This window comes from Leptodactylus fuscus, chromosome 4 (genome assembly GCF_031893055.1).
Source record: "Leptodactylus fuscus isolate aLepFus1 chromosome 4, aLepFus1.hap2, whole genome shotgun sequence".
NCBI lineage: Eukaryota > Metazoa > Chordata > Amphibia > Anura > Leptodactylidae > Leptodactylus > Leptodactylus fuscus.
This window is the reverse complement of record NC_134268.1, coordinates 61,566,921-61,591,655: the sequence shown is the minus strand read 5'-3', so window position 1 is coordinate 61,591,655 and position 24,735 is coordinate 61,566,921. Positions and strand designations below refer to the sequence as shown.

General features: G+C 40.9%; 1 protein-coding gene across 1 annotated transcript in view; it reads left to right on the top strand.

Moving 5' to 3' along the window:
• Nucleotides 1-24,347, top strand: part of LOC142201083 (chloride channel protein D-like) — a 96,975-nt gene extending 72,628 nt beyond the window's left edge. Inside the window, exons 16-18 of the mRNA XM_075271915.1 lie at nucleotides 13,469-13,559; nucleotides 18,291-18,386; nucleotides 24,120-24,347. Of these exons, the coding sequence (XP_075128016.1) occupies nucleotides 13,469-13,559; nucleotides 18,291-18,386; nucleotides 24,120-24,347 (415 nt within the window). The remainder of the gene's footprint in view (nucleotides 1-13,468; nucleotides 13,560-18,290; nucleotides 18,387-24,119) is intronic.
• Nucleotides 24,348-24,735: the final 388 nt, after the last annotated feature.

The following is a 24,735-nucleotide window of genomic DNA, read 5'->3' as shown; positions in this document are numbered from 1 at the left end:
GCATTAATTAAGTTACATTAATTCTCAAATAAGTAGATATTAAGGGGAAAACATAAGACAAGACAAGAAACAAAAAGGAAAGGGAAAAAACAAAGGAAGGTCACTTTAAATTAAAGCAAGTTAGGAAATATGGATTGAATAACCCCAGTGTCGTGCACAAGTCGCCCCAATAACTATGATGGTAATAATCGAGGAATAACTACAGTACCATATAGTGTATTAATGGGCGGTACAATATGAGCTTTCTCTCCAAACTCTCCAAATATTATTGTATTTGGCAAAGGACTAGAGATGAGCGAACAGTGAGATATTTGAGATTCAATATTCGTTTCGAGTAGAGCCTCAATATTCGACTACTTGAACGAATATCGAATCCATTATAGTCTTTAGGAAAAAATGTTTCAGGGGAAACCACTATTTGACTAAAGGAGAGTCACCAAGTCCACGAGTAGCAGGAGGAGAGTGTTTAGGAGGAGCGAAGTGCAGTTAAAGTGCACAGACCCCATTATGAGTAGATAGAGCTCTGTTTACAAACACTCTAGCAGACAGCATTGAATATAGAGCTGCTAGGGCCATCATAAATACTTCACCTATACCCATCAGTTTCAAAGCTGAAAAAGCATACAACCAATGTATACGGTCGAACACTTTTTCAGCGTCCCGAGCTAAAAACAGTGAGGGTAATTTTGTCTTCTCTATATGATGTAAGAGATTTAAGACTCCCCTAGTATTATCCGGAGCTTGTCTACCCATTACAAACCCAGCCTGGTCAGAAGAGACCAAAGAGGGAATCAATGGAGCGAGTCTACGGGCCAGGAGTTTCACATAAATCTTAACACCAGTATTTAATAATGAAATAGGTCTAAAATTTTGAGGCGATTCAGTTGATTTACCTGGTTTAGGAACAGTAACAATAAGAGCCTCTAGATTTTCTTTGGGAAAGGTGCCAGTAGCCATGGCAGAATTAAAAAACCTAGATAAGTAAGGACAAATCACAGAAGAAAAAACCTTATAATATTCGTTGGTAATACCATCAGGGCCTGGGCATTTCCCAGATGGAAGGGAAGTGATAGTTTCTACGATTTCTTCCTCTGTGATCCGTCACTCCAAAGATTGCATTTGAGCTGCAGAAAGAGAGGGGAGTGTAAAAATGTGGAAACGGCTGTCTCATTCGCTTTGGGAATCGAGGAGTCATCTTTCAAATGATAAAGTTTAGCATAATACCTACTGAATTGGTCCGCAATGTCTGATGGAGTAACTATTTTACCTTTAGTAGCTGGGTCTATTAAAAAGGGTATCCGAGATTTTAGGTGTTTCAATTTTAGTTTATTGGCTAGCAATTTTCCAGCTCGATTCAATTGTGAGTAATGTTTAACTTTCTATTTTTTATAAGATTTCTCATGATCTAGAAGCAAACAATTACGTAAACGTTGTCTAGAGAGAAAGAGTTGTTCTGCATGTTTGCTATATCTGTATATCTCTAACCTAGTGCATTGTAGTGATAGTATATCATAACTTACATCATCCCATTTCAATTGGATGGTTGGTTCTCTGACTCATCATGGGGTAGCCAAGGTTTAGTATTGGAGGTCTGTTTCCACTATGCCATATTTAGCCAGGTGTGTAAGTATGTATGACAGACAGGCTACATAACATGAAACAATTAGAAAAACACAGCCCGAAGGTTTCTAGAGTTATACCGTGCTGCATATTAAATTCCATAAGATTTTAACAAGGTACGCACTGTAAAAGCAAATCTATTAAATGCAGTTTTATTCACTAAAAGACTATCAGGGATAATTATTAGGCTATTCCCAGTAAAGAGACAAAGTTATTAAATCTGCGAGCGGTGGCTACGTCTCATGAATCTGCAGAGTGTGGCACTATTTATTTCTATGGGTTTACTTTCTCTCATTAATACTGGGAAACAGATCTAGAAATAGAGTTCTCTAAAGGTTGTGCTATTTGGAATCCCTTGTAATGATCCCGGGGACATCGCATTGTCACTAATTGGGTTATTGCTCCAGCAGAGAGTATTATTTATTGTTAAATCTCTTCCTTCTACACAGTATTACATTGACATCTTTGGTAGTTCGCATAGTCTGTGATTCACTGTCATTGCATAGGTGACAGTAACACGATATTATAGATCAATAGCACTAAACCAATTTTAGCTTGGAATGTCAGTACCAGTTAGTCGTCCTGGGATCATAAGCCGATTGGGGGCTTTTTTGCACCAAAGTTCATCTCAAGAGACTTTATGGCATATAAGCAGACACTGAAACTCAGTTTAGGGTCAGTCGGGGTCCTTGGGTGCTCACTGACAGTTCTGCAGCTGATACATGTCATCATAACATTTCTGAATTATAAGATTCTATATATGGCCTTATACAATGTCAACATTATCTTATCAGGTCTTCAGTTGACAGCAATTGGTCAACTTAAAGAAGTTATGGGAAATGGGAAAAAATCGGAAAAAAAATTGTGTATGACTTAAAAGCGGTTAGAGAATAAAAGAAGCAGCATTCATCTTACCAATCTCCTGAAGCTATCATTCTAAGGGCTAGTTCACACGGGGGCAAGGAGGCGAATTTTGACAGTGGATTCCGCCTCAAAATCCGCCTCCATACAATGATGGTCTATGGAGACCACTGGCGTTCTTTTTTCCGCTAGCAAGCTGCTTTCTTCAGCAACCTCTGTAGTCGGCCCATTCATTTGAGCCGACTCCGGAGGGGAAATCTGCGACTGCGACACTCGTGGCAGGCAGGTTTTGACCCGAGAGTGATGCAGCTCCCTGCGTCACACTTGGTGCCAAAATCCGCCCCACCGCCCACCGTGTGAATGAGCCATAATACAGCTTAGGCCTTCAACTAGTCCTTACTTCCCGGTTCCTCTAGCCCAGTGGTTCCCAAACTTTCTAAAGGCAGAACCCACTGGTAGACAAGAATATTATGGGGGTCCCCAATTAGTGTACTTACATTTGGAAAATAAATGTTATTCTGCCTTTTAGCACTATCTTCTGCCTTTTATTCTATTCTGCCATTAAGAATTTTGGGTCAGCCCCATGTTGGCAAAATTTGTATGCCCCCTCCTCCCCAATGTATCTTACAGTTTCCTGTTCTGTGGCCCTTACACAGTATATATATTGTTCCCCAGTGCTGTACATACAGTATAATGCTCAACTGTGGCCCCACAAATCTCAAATGCTCCACAGTGCCCCCCAGTATAATGCTCCACTGTGCCCTCCCAGTATAATGGTCCACAGTGCCCCCCCAGTATAATGCTCCACTGTGCCCCCAGTATAATGGTCCACAGTGCCCCCCAGTATAATTCTCCACAGTACTCCCCCAGTATAATGCTCCACAGTGCCCCCTAGTATAATGTTCCACTGTGCCCCCAGTATAATGCTCCACAGTGCCCCCTAGTATAGTGTTCCACTGTGCCCCCCAGTATAATGCTCCACAGTGCTCTCACAGTATAATGCTCTACAGTGGCCCCCCAGTATAATGCTCCAGTGTCCCCAGTATAATGTTCCACTGTGCCCCCAAGTATAATGCTCCACTGTGCCTCCCAGTATAATGCTCCACAGTGCCCCCAAGTATAATGCTCCACTGTGACTCCCAGTATAATGCTCCACAGTGCCTCCCAGTATAATGCTCCACAGTTCCCCCTAGTATAATGTTCCACTGTGCCCCCCAGTATCATGCTCCACAGTGGCCCCCCAGTATAATGCTCCACTGTGCCTCCCAGTATAATGCTCTACAGTGGCCCCCCAGTATAATGCTCCACTGTGCCTCCCAGTATAATGCTCTACAGTGGCCCCCCAGTATAATGCTCCACAGTTCCCCCTAGTATAATGTTCCACTGTGCCCCCCAGTATAATGCTCCACAGTGGCCCCCCAGTATAATGCTCCACTGTGCCCCCCAGTATAATGCTCCACAGTGGCCCCCCAGTATAATGCTCCACTGTGCCTCCCAGTATAATGCTCTACAGTGGCCCCCCAGTATAATGCTCCACAATGCCCCCTAGTATAATGTTTTGCTGTGCTCCCCAGTATAATGCTCCACAGTGCCTCCCAGTATAATGGTCCACAGTGCCTCCCAGTATAATGCTCCATAGAGCCTCCCAGTATAATGCTCTACAGTGCCCCCCAGTATAATGCTCCACAGTGCCCCCCAGTATAATTCTCCAAAGTGCCCCCCAGTATAATTCTCCACAGTGCCCCCCAGTATTCTTATTCTTATTCTTTATTCTTATGGTAGAGTTGGAAGGGACCTCAAGGGCCATCGGGTCCAACCCCCTGCGAGTGCAGGTCTTCCTAAATCATCCCAGCTATATGTTTATCCAGATTCCGCTTGAAGATTTCCATTGATGGAGCGCCCACCACCTCCCGTGGCAGTCTATTCCACTCTCTCACTACCCTCACTGTCAGAAAGTTTTTTCTAATGTCTAATCTGTATCTCTTTCCCTTTAGTTTCATCCCATTGCTTCTTGTACTTCCTTGTGCTAATGAGAATAGGGTAGATCCCTCTGCACTGTGACTACCTTTCAGATATTTGTAGACTGCTATTAAATCTCCCCTCAGCCTTCTCTTCTGCAAACTAAACAATCCCAGTTCTTTTAGCCGCTCCTCATAGGACATGGTTTGCAGACCTTCCACCAATTTGGTTGCTCTTCTCTGGACTTGCTCCAATATATCGATGTCTTTCTTGAATTGAGGCACCCAGAACTGTACACAGTATTCCAGGTGTGGTCTGACCAGGGAAGAGTACAGCGGAATAATGACCTCTCTTGATCTAGATTCAATGCTTGTCTTAATACATCCCAGAATTTTATTAGCCTTTTTTGCAGCAGCACCGCACTGTTGGCTCATGTTGAATTTGTGATCTACTATTATGCCCAAGTCCTTTTCCCCTATGCTATCACTTAGTTCTATTCCTCCCATACTATATATGTTTTTTACATTTCTGTTACCCAGATGTAGAACTTTGCATTTGTCCCTGTTAAATACCATTTTGTTCGCCTCCGCCCATTGTTCCAGTGTATCTAAGTCCTTTTGAATACACTCTCTCTCCTCTCTAGTGTTGGCTATTCCTCCTATCTTCGTATCATCTGCAAATTTTATGAGTTCCCCAATAATTCCATCGTCCAGATCATTTATACATATATATATATATATATATATATATATATATATAATTTACATTTATAATTCTCCACAGTGCCCCCCAGTATAATTCTCCACAGTGCCTCCCCAGTATAATACTCCACAGTGCCACCCAGTATAATGGATTACAGTGCCCCCCAGTATAATGCTCTACAGTGCCCCCCAGTATAATACTCCACTGTGCCTCCCAGTATAATGGTCCACAGTGCCCCCCAGTATAATTCTCCACAGTGCCTCCCCAGTATAATGCTCCACAGTGCCACCCAGTATAATGGATTACAGTGCCCCCCAGTATAATGCTCTACAGTGCCCCCCAGTATAATGCTTCGCAGTGCCTCCCCAGTATAATGCTCTACAGTGCCCCCCAATATAATGCTCCGCAGTGCCTCCCCAGTATAATGCTCCACAGTGCCTCCCCAGTATAATGGATTACAGTGCCCCCCAGTATAATACTCCACAGTGCCCCCAATATAATGCTCCGCAGTGCCCCCCAGTATAATGCTCCACTGTGCCTCCCTAGTATAATACTCCACAGTGCCCCTCAGTATAATGCTCCACAGTGCCCCCCAGTATAATGCTCCACAGTGCCTCCACAGTATAATGCTCCACAGTGCCTCCACAGTATAATGCTCCACAATGTCCCCCCAGTATAATGCCTACAGTGCAGAGACAGACCCCCATCTCACCTAATATTGATGAGTCAGGTTAACCATAGTCCATAAATATGAAAGCCTGGAAACCCCTATTTTAGACTTGGGCCCCACGTAAAGTAAATGCCATGATTTTGCTATTCCCATCCACACGTTGCAGAAAAATATTCGCAGTAGACATGCTGCGACTTCAAAAACTGTTGCGTTTTTGTAAATTGCAGAATGTCAATTATACTTATATAAATGCTGGTGTTTTCTGTATAGGTATAAATGAAGCAGAAAGTCTACAGAGGAAAACTGTGTGGACTTTCTGTGAAAGCGCAACGGGAAAAAACGCCAAGCGTTTCTGAGGCAGTTTTTCTCCGCAGCACTTTCTGGCTGCGGCTCGCTATGTGGAATCTTAGCCTTAGTAATGCCAGAACACCATAAGACCCCTTTCTCAAAATCTCTATGAGCCACTCTGACACAACCAGGCCTTCCATGTATTCTGAAAGTTCATTCCATCTTATACATGACCGCCATGTTCTACTACAAGCCTGACGTGGCTTTCCTGTGATTATAAGGTAACTTTCTTACAATAAAATAGACACGTTTCAGCCCAAGCCTTAGGTACTAGACGATATAAGTGACTTACATGAAACAGAATCCTCAAAAATATTTGGACAAATCTGGATCTACCTAGGGCTGTGATATCGCTAGCCTGTTAATAATACGCAGCTATATACTCGATAGTATGCCAGATAATAACACTTATTACATTGAGCTGAAATACTTCTGTTCCATTACGTTTAATATTACTGCTCCAAGTGTCATAAACCAGCAAATAGATGATTGTTGTAATAGTAAACCACAAGGCAGTGGTTATGTGAGTGAAATAGGACCTTGATTAAAAATATGCGCCCACACAGTATGGTTTCCTGCTACGCTAACAATCATGAATGGAACTTTAAGACATGCATTTCAAATTTGCTTCAATTTCATAAAAAACAAGGATCAGGCTGATGTTTGCTTGCTATAAAAACTTACTAGGTGGCCCAGAACATTAGCATCTCGGTCGGTTAATATTACTGTAATTTCTGGAGCTGCTCGCTGAGGTTCATGTGCAGGGAGAGCACAAGCACAAAACAGGTGCAGCAGAGGAGAATGGATGATTCTGGTACAGCTTACTATAGCATAGGAGGGGCATTATTATCAGTCCTGACTATTGCTGTCATCTCACCCTTATCTTCACCAGAAATGACAGATCTGCTAGAATGCACTGCAGATAGCTTTTCCTTAAAAAATAGTGCCACCCTTGTCAAAGGCTGTGTCTGGTATTGCATCTCAGTGAAGTAACATCTAACACTTTAGTAAACACTATTGCATGAAAGCAAAAAGATGACATTGATGTACAGTAGGCTGTGAACTGAGGGTGTTATACCCTTGTTGTGAATGCAACCGCACACTGCAATACCCTGAACACCCTCATTCACTTCAGTGAGAATGCCTGAGATAGCTAAGTGCTGTACTTTGGCTATCAACAGCCCTCCCATTAAATGGGACGGGGGTGCATCAGAGTCCACTAGGGGTTTGTCTAGCTTTGCTGTGACTGCATTCACAACGGTGTAAAATAGCCCCATTCTAAGGATTCTCAGCGATCAGACCCCCACCAATCAGCAATTTATTTCCTATTCTATTCTATGGATAGGGGATATCTGTTTTTCAATACATAGCCCCCTATTTAAAGGAGCACTTGGATGGCACTGTTAATGGGGAGGAAACTTTTTTTTTGTACTGTTATAGGGGAACTCTGTTGGTACTGTAGTGAGAGGCTACTTTTATTTTTATCAGGGTAGAGTTCCATACTATTATATTACTATTAAATGTGGAGTAAACCTCCACATTTCATAGGCTACCTACCATGGCTAATGGTGGATGAAATGCTCAGCTTTATTTACAGATATTATAGGCAATCTGCCATGTGTGCATACAGTCCTATCTGCACTAAGACCAGGAATTTAAAGGAATAAAATACAAAATATACAATTTTTTGCTACAAAATTATATGAATCTGCTCAGAAAGTTCAGCTCTATTCCACTGCCTGTAAATCAGGGCTCAGTTGTCTCACTGTAGGCAATTGTCTCCTACCCAAAGCATAGAGGATACGTGTCTGAACAGTGGGATAACTGTTTGTCACTATCTGACTGCTTGAGAACAGGGATCCAGGTACTCTCTGCATGAATAGAGCAATGGTTGGACATGTCTTTTGCCCTTCGTTTATGTATATGGGTCTGCAGGAGAAGGCTAATGGTGGACAGACCCCCACCACTGGATACTTATCTCTTATCCTGTGTCTATAGTCAGACGTCCCTTTAAGCTATAGCTGGATCTATAGTAGTTAGATTGCGTCTTCCTGTATCCTTTATTTTCACACCTGTGTACATTTTGATCCTACCGGTTTCTCATCAGGATGTTTTCTATTCCGATGAAGTCTTGATTTTAAAGATATTTTTTGTAAAGTAGAAACATCCGACTTCCTCAATTACTGTCTTAGAATACATGTGCTAGTTAATTACTGCGTCACATGATCGATGGGCTCAGGAATAGTAATTATGTAATTATGTGCATTTTTGTGAACGTGCAACTACAGTGAACTTGTTTCCAAGCCATCAGAGTAATGGAGCTCATGAGCAAAATGCCTTTCATCTTGACTAGACCAAAACATAGGAGACAAATGTCACCAGAAGGACCTTCTCGATGACCCAGTATAAAGTCTATCCCGATGAAGTGTCACTCATATATTATATGCCATATTACAGCCGATGATGGGCTGAGCAGCATCTTAATGATGTGAGAACACTACATGTGACATTGTCAGTGTAATAAAAAAAGATCTGAAATTCCTTGACATTGACCCAAATGTAACAGATCCTTCTTACTGTGGTACAGCGTGACATTCTTATATTTCTATCATAAATATTCAGTTTCCTTTTTATGTTTGCATATGCTTTTATGAGTAGCCAAAATGTGCTTGCGTTTCCTAAAACACTTTAGGTAATTCTCAGTGGAAGGCGCTTAGAGCACTGCACTTCATTACCAACCAACAAAACTGCTGAAGCAAGTAACTGCTGTTTTCAACTATTTTCCAATCAGAAAAGTTACATCTCTATAATGTGTTCAGGCTTCATAGGAGAGAAGTTTGTGGGGCATGGAATACAAACTTTCCCAGCTCTCCTGCTCCGGTCTCCCAATAAAAGGTGTCACATCCCATAAAAGGCCCAAGTTTACAAGATGTTCTTGCATTTTCACTATATTGCAGAGGCTGGAAATATCTGTCGGTCAAGCTATAAAGGGCTTTAAGACTGTGATACCTTGAAAAACGAAGATCGAGGTTTAGTGCGAGGGAAATGATTCTGTATTCTGCAATGTGTTCTGCGTGCTAAATGAAAGTTGACGGCTTATTGTCTGAATAGGACAGTATACTATAATGAATATGTCTTAAGCAATTCATTAGAATATGTGTAAGTGAAAGATCGTGGATATAGGAGTATTGTATGCAAATATATTGGGGCCAATTTATTATACAAAGTACTCCATTTTTTGTGGTGCATTTTTTAATGCATGGTCTGACTGTGGCTCCACTTTTGTAAGCTTGCCAGGGGTCAAGGCTGGTTTACTGAAATTCGTGCAGGAAAACTGGTGTGAGTTATATCCAAAATCTTCACCAGTCCCTGTCTGACATAGAATTAATTTCTGGCATAGGGGATTTCTTATAGTTTGCCAGAATTATTAAGAGACTGAAGTTTTGCAATGATTTTAGTCTCTCAGCCGCTAATGCTTAAAGAGGACCTTTTATCAGATCGGGCACATGCAGTTCTATATACTGCTGGAAAGCTGACAGTGCGCTGAATTCAGCGCGCACTATTGGCCCCGGATCTGTGCCCCGGGTAAAGCGCTATCGGTCCCGGTACCGTAGCGCTTTATAGTCAGAAGGGCGTTTCTGACAGTTAGCCAGGGACGCCCTTCTGCCCAGCAGCACCTATTGCGCTGCACAGTGTGAGCGGGGAGGAACGCCCCCTCCCTCTGCTCACAGTGCTCGTCCATAGACGAGTATTATCAGGAGGGAGGGGGTTCCTCCCCGCTCACACAGCACAGCGCAATAGGCGCTGCTGGGCAGAAGGACGTCCCTGACTGACTATCAGAAACGGCCTTCTGACTATAAAGCGCTATGGTACTGGGACCGATAGCGCTTTACCCAGGGCACAGATCGGGTAAGCCGATAGTGCGCTGAATTCAGCGCACTGTCAGCTTTCCAGCAGTATAAAGAACTGCCTGTGCCCAATCTGATGAAAGGTCCTCTTTAAAATGTTCAGACCGGGCCACAATGCACCATTTTTTAACAAATCATTCCATTGTTATTTCATAGGGATATATGAGTGGCTTCAAAATTGACAGCATAGTGCAGACTATATCCACAACATAGTGCTGAATTATTAAGATGACGTGCCAAAATTTTGGATCATATTAAATATTGTACATGGAAAAAAATCCCAAAAATGATTATGAAGTGAATTCACTTTTTTAGGTGCAGATGTCCCCGTTACTCGTCAATCTAATGTAATCCAAAACATTCAGATGTGTGCTTCCTCAGGGTCAGTTCACAAAGAGTTTTTTGGCAGCGGATTTTGACACGGAATCCGTCTCAAAATCTGCTGCCAAAACCAGCTCCCATTGACTTCAATGGGAGCCGTTTGCTTCTTGTTTCTACTAGCTAGTAGCAGAAAAAAGAAGTGAGATGACCCTTCTCGCTGCGGATTCCGTAGCTGAATCAACCACGTCATCCACGGAGCGTGGCGCCCTCCCGATTAGGCTCATTCATTTGGGCCTAATCCGGAGTGGAATGCCGTGACGGGATGCCGGTACACTGCACCAGCATCCCGTCGCAGCTAGCCGTGCTTAATGTTCACATGCGGAATGCAATTCTAATATTTTCTCTTGACTGCAAATGTCTAGCTATATGGGTCAAAGGATGACTAGCTTTTTCAAAACAACATGATTTCATGTTATTCTGTCATGAGGTGTACATCTTATATGTATCTATGTGTGACCACCAGTGGTTGTGTTATGAATTACAGCCTGTGAAGGGTTTTGCTTGCATGTTATTATATTGTATTACATTGGTTTAAAGAGAAATTGTAGTCATTATCCAAATTATAGCTAATGTAAGGTGAACACACCTGCACTATATGTACTGCTTGCGTTCACGAAATTCTACCTAATATTATTTAATTGTACAGAAGGAGATAGTGTTTAACTTCCTTAACCTCATTCTGTACACCTACCACCATAAAGGAAAACTTCAGGCCCCAGCACTCAGTAGTTTCCTGATATGCAGTATAATATTAGAAGTAATATCAGCTCTTACGGGTCTGTTTTTTCTGTTTCTCAGTCATTGGAAGCATCCAAGCCCTCCCTCTCTAATGTCTGTCTGAGGGTCAATTACAGTTACAGATGGGAACCCTTTACTTTCTCACTGTGAGGACACATCCTGGGTCAGATCTGTGTCTGTGGAGCAGATATTTGTACATCAGGGATGTTCCAGACTACAACATTTCTAAATTGGAAAACTAACTTGCATACCTTTTCCCAGAATTCCTAGGGAGGTAAACCATGGCTTAAAAATCTCTCTATCCTCATGTCAGGTTTTGGATCTGTGGATAGGTCATGAGTATGAAGAAACAATTTGAGCCCAAAAAACCATTTATAGGGGTATTCCTATCTCAAATATCTGATCCTATCTATACTGCCAGCTCATGTCATTTCAAGAGTTTTCCCAAATACATTGTTTTGAAAATGCTGCTGTTTTGGTCGCCTGCTATGTAAAATTATTCCTCCCATTGTTTGCAGAGCATTTCCTTGGTCCCCGATCATGCATTTGTCATTATTATCATTTTTTTGTTATTTGATATACATGTTTATGTCTATTTGTCTATTGCCATGTCTATATCTATTGAGGTACTTCATAGCATCCTGTCTATCAAAAAGTCAAAGCCGCCCCCCGCTTGTGGAAGAATACAGGAAGTACATTTTGTATCCTCTGTGAGAAGGTGACAGGCAAAGTGCTGAAGTCCCAATATATCAGCCCCAACTTTCTGAGCTGTGTGTGTTCCAGGGTGGGTCTGGAATAGGCCTCAGCCCCAGGTGTGGGTCATAGAATCATTACTGGTCCATAAAAGACTGAAGAGCCTGCACTTCAGGGCAGATCCAGGGAGTGAGAGGTGACGGCTGGGTCTTTCGTGTTACCCTGAGTCCGGTAACAGGAAAGACCCAGCCACAGGTATAGTTAGTTTATTATTACTTTTAGTTATTTGCTCAGGATTTTGTATCTTATTGTTTTTCCTGAAGTTAAGGCTGTATTTTGTTTTGTTTATTTTGGTGGCTGAAGTCAAGGTCTATTTTTTATTTTTTTTATTTTAAATAAACCTGTTCTCTGCATATTTTGTGGCCCTGTCTTTGACTGGTTGGGTCCTCACCAAACTACCGAGCTGGGACTCCAAGCAATCAGCAATGATCTGTTGGAGAACCTGACTGCCACTGTTCACATTCCCTCCAGCACCACCATAGGACAAATAAAGCATTACTCTGTTTTCGATAATATTAATATCTGTGTAATTCACAAATATGGTAGGCCCTCTGCACTTACATATGCTCCTTGCTCTGCTTTGGTTATTATATGAAGGTTCTGAATCTCCTTTATTAACTAAGAAGTCTGCACTAAAGAACAAGCAATTAGATTCTCAAAACCAGATAACCCCTTAAATAATATCTGGTAATTGTTCATAAAATTTAACCCTTTTGTGAGACAACTTTCATTCCGTTTTCAATATACCAAATTCAACATTGCTTACATTTTCCATTTTGGAGCGTTTTGGTTGGCTTTCGTTGGGCAGGATATTGAAATAATTACTTGACTTATTTTTCCCACTTGTTTCCAATTGAGTTAATTTCAGTGGAATTACCATAACACAAGTTATTCATCAATTCATTCCTGGCCAACTCAGTTGGGAGTTTAGTAGGAAAGTAGAGTAAAGCATTGAAAGTAGGTATTGGTATGTTCTCACTACACTAAGATGCAGATTGTTCACAACTCCATGATCTGAGACCAGACCAAAGTGGGTAATTCTCGCCCTCCAAATGTTTTGGCTTTAGGTAATAATTTAGTGTAATGAATATAGAAATCTATGTTTGTTATTGCTGTACATGAGTTAGTTGTTTTCTGAACAATCGGGGGGATTAAAGTGTATAATATGAATTATATGGTTTACGTTCCATAGCAGATGTGCATAGATAGAGAACATACACTAATTACACAATAATTGGTCTCTATAATCTACCATGATCATGATAAATGAAGAGAATTTCTATAGAATGTGTGATATAGGGATTTGTTCATGAGGGATTAGATGTGCCAATTCGCTATGTCATTTTGATGTTGGTCCATGATAAAACATTGCTTGTTATACCGTGTTGGCCTATTGAAAATAAACACTTTAAGAACTCGCCTGAACCAAGAACAATAGCTTGCTCAACATTATGTAACTATTTAGTTGTATTGTCAGAAAGGTTCATGCCGTTTCATCCATTTCTGGCTTTCTTTCTATTTCACACAGACTGGAGCTATACATGCTTCTTTCCAACAGTCAGATATTCCAAACCCCGGAGGATGATAATACAGATACGGCGCTACTCAAGTACCAAGAGGTTAGTAAGTGAATTTTACAAAAAGGAGAACCCTAGGAAATAAATCATAGCTTGCTGGCACAGTATCCATTCTTGCCTCCAAGTATCCGTGTTCACATTGACCTCTTCTCACATTAAAGTCCTGGTCTACGTCATTAAAGGGCATGTTCCAGGATTTAGTTTTTAAAGCGAGTCTGTCATTGTAAAAAGTCCTTTTTAGCTAAACATACATTTGAATAGACTTTAAAAAGGCTATTCTACTACTACCTTTACATCTTGTCTTGTCCCCACCATTTTTTGTTAAAACACTTTTTTTTCGTGGGTGCTCCCTAAGGCCTCTGAGCACCCCTCACGTCATGCAGTGATCTTGGGCATGCACAGTACTGCTCCGGTCAGAGCAGACTGCGCATGTCCGAGCGGCCATTTTGGTGTGCTCCGTTCTATTGCAGGTGCAGTACACTGTAGTTGACCACAACAAAATAGCCACTTGGAGCGGTACTGCGCATGCCCAAGATTTCAAATACAACTGTGCAATGTTAGAGGCCATGAAGGAGGAGAAGAGGGGTGCTTGGAGGCCTTGGGGAGGGCCTTTGGTGCATAATGAAAAAAAGCGTGGGTGCTCTGTGAAAATCATGTGTATAACGAGAGAAAGTGTTTTAACAAGAAATGGCGGGGACAAGACAAGAAGTAAAGGTAGTAGTAGAATAGTCTGTTTAAAGGCTATTCAAACGTGTGTTTAGCTAAAAAGGACTTTTTGCAATGATAGACTCCCTATCAGACCTATCCTAAGGATGGACTATAAATACCTGTGTGGTGAAGGGCACAAAAGGTGGCCCCACGCCAATCAGCTTTACAGGGCGACTTCCACCACCCATACTATACACAACATGAGACAGGAAGCATTTTACAGCACAGACATCTTTGCTTTTCCATCCAGAAAAAAAAGCATCAGTTTTTACAAAAAACTCGTATAAATGGATCCGTTTAATGGTTTTAACGGATTTATTGTGGTGTGAAAGCAGCCTATATATGTTTTATATCATTCCTCAGTTGTCCCTTTTAAAGAGGACCTTTCACCACTTGGGGCACATGTGGTTTACTACACCGCTAGAATTCAGTGCACTATCGGCTTTCCCGTTCTGTGCCCCCAGTAAAGAGCTATCAGTGCCGGTAACGTAGCTCTTCACTGTCATAAGGATGTTTCTAACAGTCATTTAGGAATGCCCTTCCTCACAGTAGTGCCTATTGCACCGATAGCTTTTCACCGGGGCCAGAGAATGGGAAAGCCGATAGTGCGCTGAATTCAGTGCACTGTCGGCTTTCTAGTGGTGTATTACACTGCATGTGCCCCAGGAGGTGAAAGTCCTCTTTAAGCTTTTATGAATAAATTGACAAACAGGTGTTTTTTGAGTATGCCCTATAGAGTTTACCATTGTCCAGTCAGAGCTCATAGTATCAGACTGCTTTGGGACCTTGTATTCCTATTTGCGCACTGACAATAATATTCCCCTTACTAGATTCTATATTGCAATAATACATTAAAATATAACATGCATTAGTTTTAATTTTATAAGACAAGAATAGCTCTGAATCTAAATATTAAGAACCCAGTAATGTTGGTGGCTAAAGCTCTACCTAACAGGGCAGAAGGGAGAAGGATGAATCTCAATGTATACATAATATTCCTATTAGAGATGAGCGAACACTGTTCGGATCAGCCGTTCCGAACAGCACGCTCCCATAGAAATGAATGGAAGCACCTGGCACGTACACTTTGCTGGCGGCCGGTCGCTGTGCCAGGTTCATTTCTATGGGAGCGTGATGTTCGGAACGGCTAATCCGAACAGTGTTCGCTCATCTCTATTTCCTATATTCCTTATTGTATTGTCAATGATTAGTAAGTTATATAAGAGTGTCGGCAGTCTGGTATAACAACCCCTTATATTGTCATACAGTGTCACAGGGCAAAGCCTATAGCGATAAAGCCACAGTAAATGGACATGGGTCCGTGCTAATAGGAGACTGTGCCCCCATGGTGACCTGATATATAGTTTCATGTCAAACGATTCTATATATCTGGTCACTGATGTTTTCAAACCCCTGCTTTTTCTGTGCTATTTAGTCATGGAGTCGGTACCATCATTGATTGACGGCCTCCATTTTATGACCGTACAGAGATAACTGTCAATCACTGATATGACCGCCTCCATGACTTTATAGCAAAGAAACAACAGAGATTTCAATGAATAAATGACTGAATCTTTCCCCCAAAACCAACATATCAATCTGCTGAGCCCCCTCTGCTCTGTAACATGCCTGCAGATTGCTCTACAGTTTCCATATAATGGGTTCCCTTTAACTACATATTTGTAGATATGTAATGTCTGCTATATATCTATTACTATATAAGACAGAATGCATTATTTATAAGTATGTGAATATTTCATGATAAAGTACTGTCTAGTGAGACTGTTATATACTACACACAGAGACAGAAGACACCATGGGGCAATGTTCATTGTTCATTCAGCTTCCTCTATGACATATTTTGTATCTGAATATTGAAGATTGATATGGAAAGCCATGTGAAGCAAGTTTATCAGACACAATGTAGAGCACATTTCAGTGTTTGTTATTCAGATTCTGATTCCATTATGTTTCTTTGCCCCTGGCTACAAGTGAATGACTTGTAGAGGGATCTCTTCAGTATAGTTACAATGTTATTGTTTCAAGCACTCGAGCAATGTCAAAAGAATTGAAACTAGTAATAAATGATCAGTCAAAACTACATGCAGATATTTTTCTGAGACTTGACTGCTATGGTTGAAAAACTATTCTATATCAATAATAAAGATTTAGCTTCTGTTTCATGTTTGTGTAGCTACAAACTGTTTTTCTGACCGTATTGGGCTACAATATGGTATAACTGAGCCATGCAGCCAAGGATGGATTTTCACAACGTCTTTTTGTAATTTATTAACTCATTACAAGCTGTTTATTGGGTATTCCTAGGAGCTCAATATGCAATCAGTTTATGATGAATTATTGATACATATTATTCTGTGTAACAGATGATGATAATGAAAACCCTGTTCTCGTAATGAGTGATAATCACAGTGATCAGACCCCCATTGAACATCATGTTATCTCCTATCCCGTAGCCCCCTCCGTCTCTTAACCACTTAGGTACTGTGATTGCTATTGACCATGTAATCTGAGGGGCTCATCTACTGAATTCAGAGCATTTTCCAACTCCGGCAGCTAGTCCCTGCTCTTGGAATCAATGTAGCAGGCACAGATCTGCACCATACTATTATGGCACTGAGCATTAGCTAATATGCTAAGTGTGACATATTAGTGGGAAGGGGTTAAAACTTTAAAATTAAAAGGCAAACCCTTTAAATAATTGTGATAGCGACCCCAACTAAATACGGTCTGTTGGTAAAAGTGATGCAGATGCTTCATATATGTGGAGGTTAGCCATGCCATATTTTAGTGTATTTTTATTCCATAAAAGTGGTAAAATTAAATACAGTACAGTTGCTGTATGAAGGGGTGAAGCTTGGCCACACTCAATGATGGCTACTTGAAACCACAGCTTGTCACTCCAATTAGTCAGTGTTGAAAATTGGTAGAGAGACAACAGTGACTACTTGCTCCTTGGAGAACTACCGGAGATGGAGAAATATCTTTATAAGAACTCCAAACACTGACAAGAGCGTTCAAGTTGGTGCTGGAGGGAGCTTGAACCTCTATGGCAGGGGTGCTCACACTTTGTCAGCATGTGAGTTACTTTATAACATTACCAAGTGGAAAGATCTACTACCCACTTCTTGTGGGCGGGCCTGTGGGTGGGGACGGGGAGGGACTGTGGGTGGGGCATGTCTGTGGTTGGGGCTGGGCATGTGGGCGGGGCCGGGCGGAGCATGAGAGCAGGAGACAGCGGCGTTCTGTGGCCGCCCAGGGATCCCCGCTGTCTGCTTCTTCACAGCGCAGGCTGAGAGTTATCTCTGGACACTGGCAGGCTGGGGCTGCGGCAGCCCCGCCTGCCAGTGTCCGTAGATGACTCTCAGCCTGCGCTGTGAACAAGCAGCACCCCGGCTCCCTCTATCCCTAAGAGAGGCCTGCAAGTGTCTCGAGTGCTTGTTCACAGCGCAGGCTTAGAGTCGACTCTCAGCCTGCACTGTGAACAAGCAGATACCGGGGATCCCTGACTGCATCCCACGATCGACCCATACGTCCATTGCGATCGACCGGTAGATCGCGATCGACGTATTGGGCACCCCTGCTCTATGGCTACAGAGGGGTCTGGGCTCCAGGCCCTGGTAGTGATAGTTACCTCTGCATCCCCTATAGCCCTTGACCTAATTGATTTCTGCCTTATAGCTCTTTAAAACTTGCTGTCTGTGCCATGGCCATATTTATATTTATTAGGAAATATGAATGTACCTTGCATCTATTTGGCTGGTGTTCTACAAGCACGGCCGCCTAGGATTCTGCTCAGTAATATAGTGGATTGATTATAGAAAATGAAAACAGCAAGTCGGTTCTTTTTTTTTTTCATTGTCATTCTTTAAAAATGTAATTCCGTGCATGTCTAAGGTTTCCACCGTTTATTTCATACAATACCCATAAGATCACAGTGTGAATGGTCATTCATCTTTTGTTTCGTGCTCTGCTTTGAATGCATTGGGATGGTGTCGTGATCATTCTTTTCTCTTTCTCAAACACGTCTTATCTGGACTTGTGCAGGTAACTGTGGAGAAGCTGCCCGATGAGGCTGGGATGAACACATTGCTTTACAAATACTCCACAGACCCTCAGTATCAGCAACTCTTCATCAATCTGGTAAGGACAGAGCCAAATACAAAAACAAACATTTCCTCTGTGAACAATGTGTTTGTTATATTTAAATCATTTGTTTATGATGGCTGTGTCAGCCGCGCTGATTTACATAAACATTGCCAAGCCTGAGACTTTACATTTTCAACAAAAGTAGCCGAGTACAAACAGCATTCCTGGGTTTTAATTCATATTGTATAAACATAACAGATGTTGATAAAATGAGCCAGCAAGAAAATACAACAAAGGAGGTTAGGAGAGTTCCTTGTCTATGAAATGCATTCCAGATTGACATTATGATACCAGGTTTGTGGATCCTATAGAATTTGCATGTCATTTCTGTCTGTTTTGGTAACACTCAGAAAATATGCAAAGTGCAGCTCTTTATTTAGTAATTGGAACCTTTGCGGTGACCTTTTACATCGCAACATTGTCCTTTACAGGACTTGGAATTCATTTTCCTTAACATTGAAACATGCCTTATGCTTTCATTCAGCTATCGTTCTCTGTCCTACACATATAGGGAACGGTTTCAATAAAGAGTTAATTTATGCTCAGTAGCGCAGTATGAATAATGTTCTACCTTTGGTGGATATATTGACTCATATATCTCTGGACGCATGAATTGAAAGGGTGAATACAATAAAAGCAACCAGATACTCACGCTGCTTTAGTGTTTTTATCCTTCTAGGCAACTTTTTGGAAATAAATTGTCATCTGTGTACCTAAGAAAAACCATTATTATAACACTTACAAGACTATATATTCTGTGGCATTATATATGGCTACAAGTTGAATTCAGCATACTGTCAGCTTTATGGGAATTAATAATTAATGCATCAGAATTAATTTCAGCACCAATATCCCTCTACTGTCAGAAGGACCGGCCTTACTGCTGTTGGTAATTGCTGGGCTATCACAGTACTCTTCCATAGCTTTCTACTGTCAGGGCAGCGTTCCTCACAGTCCAGCAATGACACTAGGCTGCCCTTCTTACCATAGAGTGATATTGCCCTACTTTCTAGCTAGCACTGTCAGCTTTCTAGTGGTAAATAATACAACCAATCTGAAGACATGAAAGGTCCACTTTTAGAGTATAAACAGTAGTATTTCCCCTTGGTATACTACATACAGAAGTGTCCGTTTTCCTTGAGCTGATCTTGGGCCCCCTTTGCAACTTCTGCTCACAGCTCTTTCTCCTTTCTAGCAGTGGAAGGCTGTGTATCATAAATCTCTGTGCTCTGTCTCATTTCAATGTCCATAGGGCAGGAGTAATAAATTCACAATGCAAAGGCTGCTAGCAATCAAAGGAAATCAGAAAGAGTTCAAAGAAGTTTAGTCTCTCATAGTGTGGTGAGAGTGACCTATAGGCACTCTTGGCTTCTGGGCCTGGTCACAGTCGTGGTCAGAATTACAAATTAAACAGATAACCCTATTAATGTTCATTTAGGGTGTATGTCCTATCCATTAGTTTACATGAGTGGACCATGTTAGTATTCTTATTCAATAACTCACAATTACTAATGGGAAGGTAAACCAGTGAGGAATTTTCTAGAGAGTCTTAAAGTAGTCACTCTCAGCACTTTAGCTCTTTGAAACCCATGAGTCCATATACTGTTAAGCACAGGGGCTCTGTGATGCCTGTGTCTCCTCCTTGTATGAAGATCTTTGCCCTGTTTTTGTAATCTCTCGTCCATCTCAGCATTTCAGCCTACTGTGTCTACTCCCTCGAGATCTGTTGCTCTTTTTCAGATCTTGGTTAGGTGGTCCCAGGGGCCCATGGTCAAGATATAAAAAAGAGGAGATATGGAAGTAACTGCAGGAAATGCCACACCAGAGAAAAAATATAACCCCCAGCGTACGATTAGCTTTTCCCTGTAATCCAAGTCATATATCTTTGTAACTCTTTAGTACATCACTGCCACATTGTATACACATTCAGTTAATTGGATAAAGGGCTGACAAATGGACCCCAAGGCCCTCTGACCCCCGATTGGCTAATCATATGGTGAGAAAAGGATTTCACAATGGTATTTTGTAACTTTTACAGTGTAAAGGTAAATATAATACAACATACAGAAAAAATTATGTGCAAGTTATGTCGTATTTAAGTTGTCAGGTTGCAATTCAGTTCATCTGCAGCTTAAATGATGGAATTTTTAGTGTGGGAAAAGCTGTTGGTGTCTCTTCTATTTACACTAGACTATCAGCCCTGGCCGCTGCTAACAGTAGGAATGTTGCTGTCTGGATGTACATTGAACAGGTTCCTTAATGTTCACAGCCACCCACATCCTTCAACACAGTATACTTTAGTATCAAGGAAATGAAATAGACTGTAAAGTGGTTTAAAAACATATAATATATTACTGCCATAGCAGAAAAATCACATTGCTTGATTTAATTCTCAATTTTAATACTTGGATTCAATCCAGTCACAATAGCTTAAGGTAAGCCTGCGGTATATGGTTTAACAAACCTCGCTTTCAGCACTTCATTTCACAGTTTGATTCATAGCACAGAAGGTAAGGTTTCATCTATTCTCATGGGCAAAGTTGGCTTGGTCAAGTTGCAACGTGCATGGTGCGATGTGTAAGACCACTTCATATTACTATTGACAAGGAGCTTTCAGAATTATACTAAGCAACAAATAACATTAGGATCATTGTTATTGTCTAGGGTATTCGGATACACTGTAAAAGGTTGGCTCCTTTTTATAAAAGCTTTACTGACCGACAAAGGTTTATGTGATATGTATATTATCTGTCAGGGTACGGCATCATTTATTTACAATTCTTTTGCATTAAAATACATAGATTTTATAACTTCACTGGCAGCTGAGATGTTTTTTTTTTTTTTTTATCTCATGCTTTGCCTAAAAGATCACATTTATCATATACAGTCCTATGAAAAAGTTTGGGCACCCCTATTAATCTTAATCATTTTTAGTTCTAAATATTTTGGTGTTTGCAGCAGCCATTTCAGTTTGATATATCTAATAACTGATGGACACAGTAATATTTCAGGAGTGAAATGAGGTTTATTGTACTAACAGAAAATGTGCAACATGCATTAAACAAAAATTTGACCGGTGCAAAAGTATGGGCACCCTTATCATTTTATTGATTTGAATACTCCTAACTACTTTTTACTGACTTACTGAAGCACAAAATTGTTTTTGTAACCTCACTGAGCTTTGAACTTCATAGCCAGATCTATCCAATTATGAGAAAAGGTATTTAAGGTGGCCAATTGCAAGTTGTTCTCCTATTTGAATCTCCTCTGAAGAGTGGCATCATGGGCTACTTAAAACAGCTCTCAAATGATCTGAAAACAAAGATTGTTCAACATAGTTGTTCAGGGGAAGGATACAAAAAGTTGTCTCAGAGATTTAACCTGTCAGTTTCCACTGTGAGGAACATAGTAAGGAAATGGAAGACCACAGGGACAGTTCTTGTTAAGCCAAGAAGTGGTAGGCCAAGAAAAATATCAGAAAGGCAGAGAAGGAGAATGGTGAGAACAGTCAAGGACAATCCACAGACCACCTCCAAAGAGCTGCAGCATCATCTTGCTGCAGATGGTGTCACTGTGCATCGGTCAACAATACAGCACACTTTGCACAAGGAGAAGCTGTATGGTTGAGTGATGAGAAAGAAGCCGTTTCTGCAAGCATGCCACAAACAGAGTCGCCTGAGGTATGCAAAAGCACATTTGGATAAGCCAGCTTCATTTTGGAAACAAAGATTGAGTTGTTTGGTTATAAAAAAAGGCGTTATGCATGGCGTCCAAAAAGAAACAGCATTCCAAGAAAAACACTTGCTACCCACTGTAAAATTTGGTGGAGGTTCCATCATGCTTTGGGGCTGTGTGGCCAATGCCGGCATCGGGAATCTTGTTAAAGTTGAGGGTCACATGGATTCCACTCAGTATCAGCAGATTCTTGAGAATAATGTTCAAGAATCAGTGACAAAGTTGAAGTTACGCCGGAGATGGATATGTCAGCAAGACAATAATCCAAAACACCACTCCAAATCGACTCAGGCATTCATGCAGAGGAACAATTACAATGTTCTGGAATGGCCATCCCAGTCCCCAGACCTGAATATCATTGAACATCTGTGGGATGATTTGAAGCGGGCTGTCCATGCTCAGCGACCATCAAACTTAACTGAACTTGAATTGTTTTGTAAAGAGGAATGGTCCAAAATACCTTCATCCAGGATCCAGGAACTGATTAAAAGCTACAGGAAGCGACTAGAGGCTGTTATCTTTGCAAAAGGAAGATCTACTAAATATTAATGTCACTTTTCTGTTGAGGTGCCCATACTTTTGCACTGGTCAAATTTTGAATTAATGCATATTGCGCATTTTCTGTTAGTACAATAAACCTCATTTCAATCCTGAAATATTACTGTGTCCATCAGTTATTAGATATATCAAACTGAAATGGCTGTTGCAAACACCAAAATATTTAGAACTAAAAATGATTAAGATTAATAGGGGTGCCCAAACTTTTTCATAGGACTGTATATTCAGATTCATCATTCCATAGTATGCTTGGTCTTCTGGGCAAATCTGAAAAATTCTCTTTGCCTAAAATATATGTAACCCCACAATGCTCACTAATTCACTATGTACTCATTGTCTTTTGTATCGGGACAGAATTTTATCTCATTGATGGCTCAGACAGGCAGGATTCCTTTCATGTCCTATGTTATCTATAATGCCTGCACTACATACTATAGCAGTAGTAGGTGTGGATAATATAGCCAGAATATTAGACGTATAATAGGTCATTGATGTGCAAATGTGATGGTTTGGAAGCCCATCGTGAATAGAGATTGTGAGGAGGGATTAAAAGGGATGGTGCAAATTTTTTTTTTATTGCTTGTATAATGAAAAATCATACAATTTTTCCCCATATACCTCCTCTATCAATTCTTCACAGATTTCTAGATCTCTGCTTTCTGTCATTCATTCTGTTTACCCCCAGTGGATAAAATTCAGACCAAATGTTACATGACCATGGACTGAAAAGTCAATGGAAAGAACATTTTGAATGACTTTTCCTTGGATTTGGAATTTTTCTGTTATGTATAGAATTTGCCCACAATGACATTTTCTAATACTCTTAATATTTTAATTTACCATTAGGGGATTATAGATGGGAACCAAAACACTTCATTCGCCCCAATTTCTGACACGTATGTGTTTTATATGCTGATACAATAGCATTCTGGACTACTAGATAATCACAGACAGTATATAAATAGTATTTGTAAAGGTGGAGAGCCTTATAATGAATTTCCAACAAATTATATCAATCAAAACCATTGGATAGTGGCCATCAATGGTGGAACCCAAAGGTGACCTTAGATAGCTATAAGAGACTGTCTTGGCTGTCAGCTACTTCACAACCACACACTTAGTTCTCCTTTAACCATAGGTTTGGGCGTGATGAAATCTTTCCTTCTGAGATTTACTGTCGGAGAAGACTTTGGATACCTCCATACACATTAGCTGGTTGGCCAGTACTACTGATATCTACAGTTATGGCCAATGTTAATCAAATGTGTGTGGCCGCTATAAATCTCACAACCTCAATAAAGATACATTTATATCATTTCAAGTAAACAGATCAATTGTACCGAAGTGCCAACATTAGTACACTTAATACCATCTTAATACCATGTATGACATGATACTATTGATACTAATGGCCGGTTACCTCTCCTTTTGCAGGAGCCATATATTAATAAATCTGCCGTCTCTGTTCAAGCTCATTTCTCACTTCAACGTGCATACGTTGTGTTTCGAACCCTGGGTCTTCGCCATCTCACGGTTGTAGATCTTCATAACAAGGCAGTTGGAATGATCACCAGGAAGGATCTCGTGTCTCTGCGGCTGGAGAAGAAGTTGGTTAGATTGAACTCTGGAAAGCTGGATTCAGACGAAGAACTCTTACAATGAAAATGAGTATAAGGTATACTGAGGTGACTGTAAAGAAAGTGGAAAGTATAGTCATGTTGTCATCTTACACCTGTAGTTCAGCTCCTGTAACTTCATTGGACTACTGTTTTGTTACAAAAGCAAGGGCAAATTCTTAAACATTTAATGTGATTCAAATCATAAGTGAAAAAATATGAGTACGATGCAAATATCAAATTTTATGGCATCAATAAAAGAAATTCTTCCAAGAGTATGGTTACATTTTGACTGTTTTCACAAATTTATTTAAAGGGGTATTCTGGGCTGTAACAAAAATAAACTTTAAGCTGAAGGTGATCTTAGAGAAAACCTTTTACCACCTCCGCCAAGTCCAGTTCTTTGCATCATGTAGTTGTTACCACAACACTGA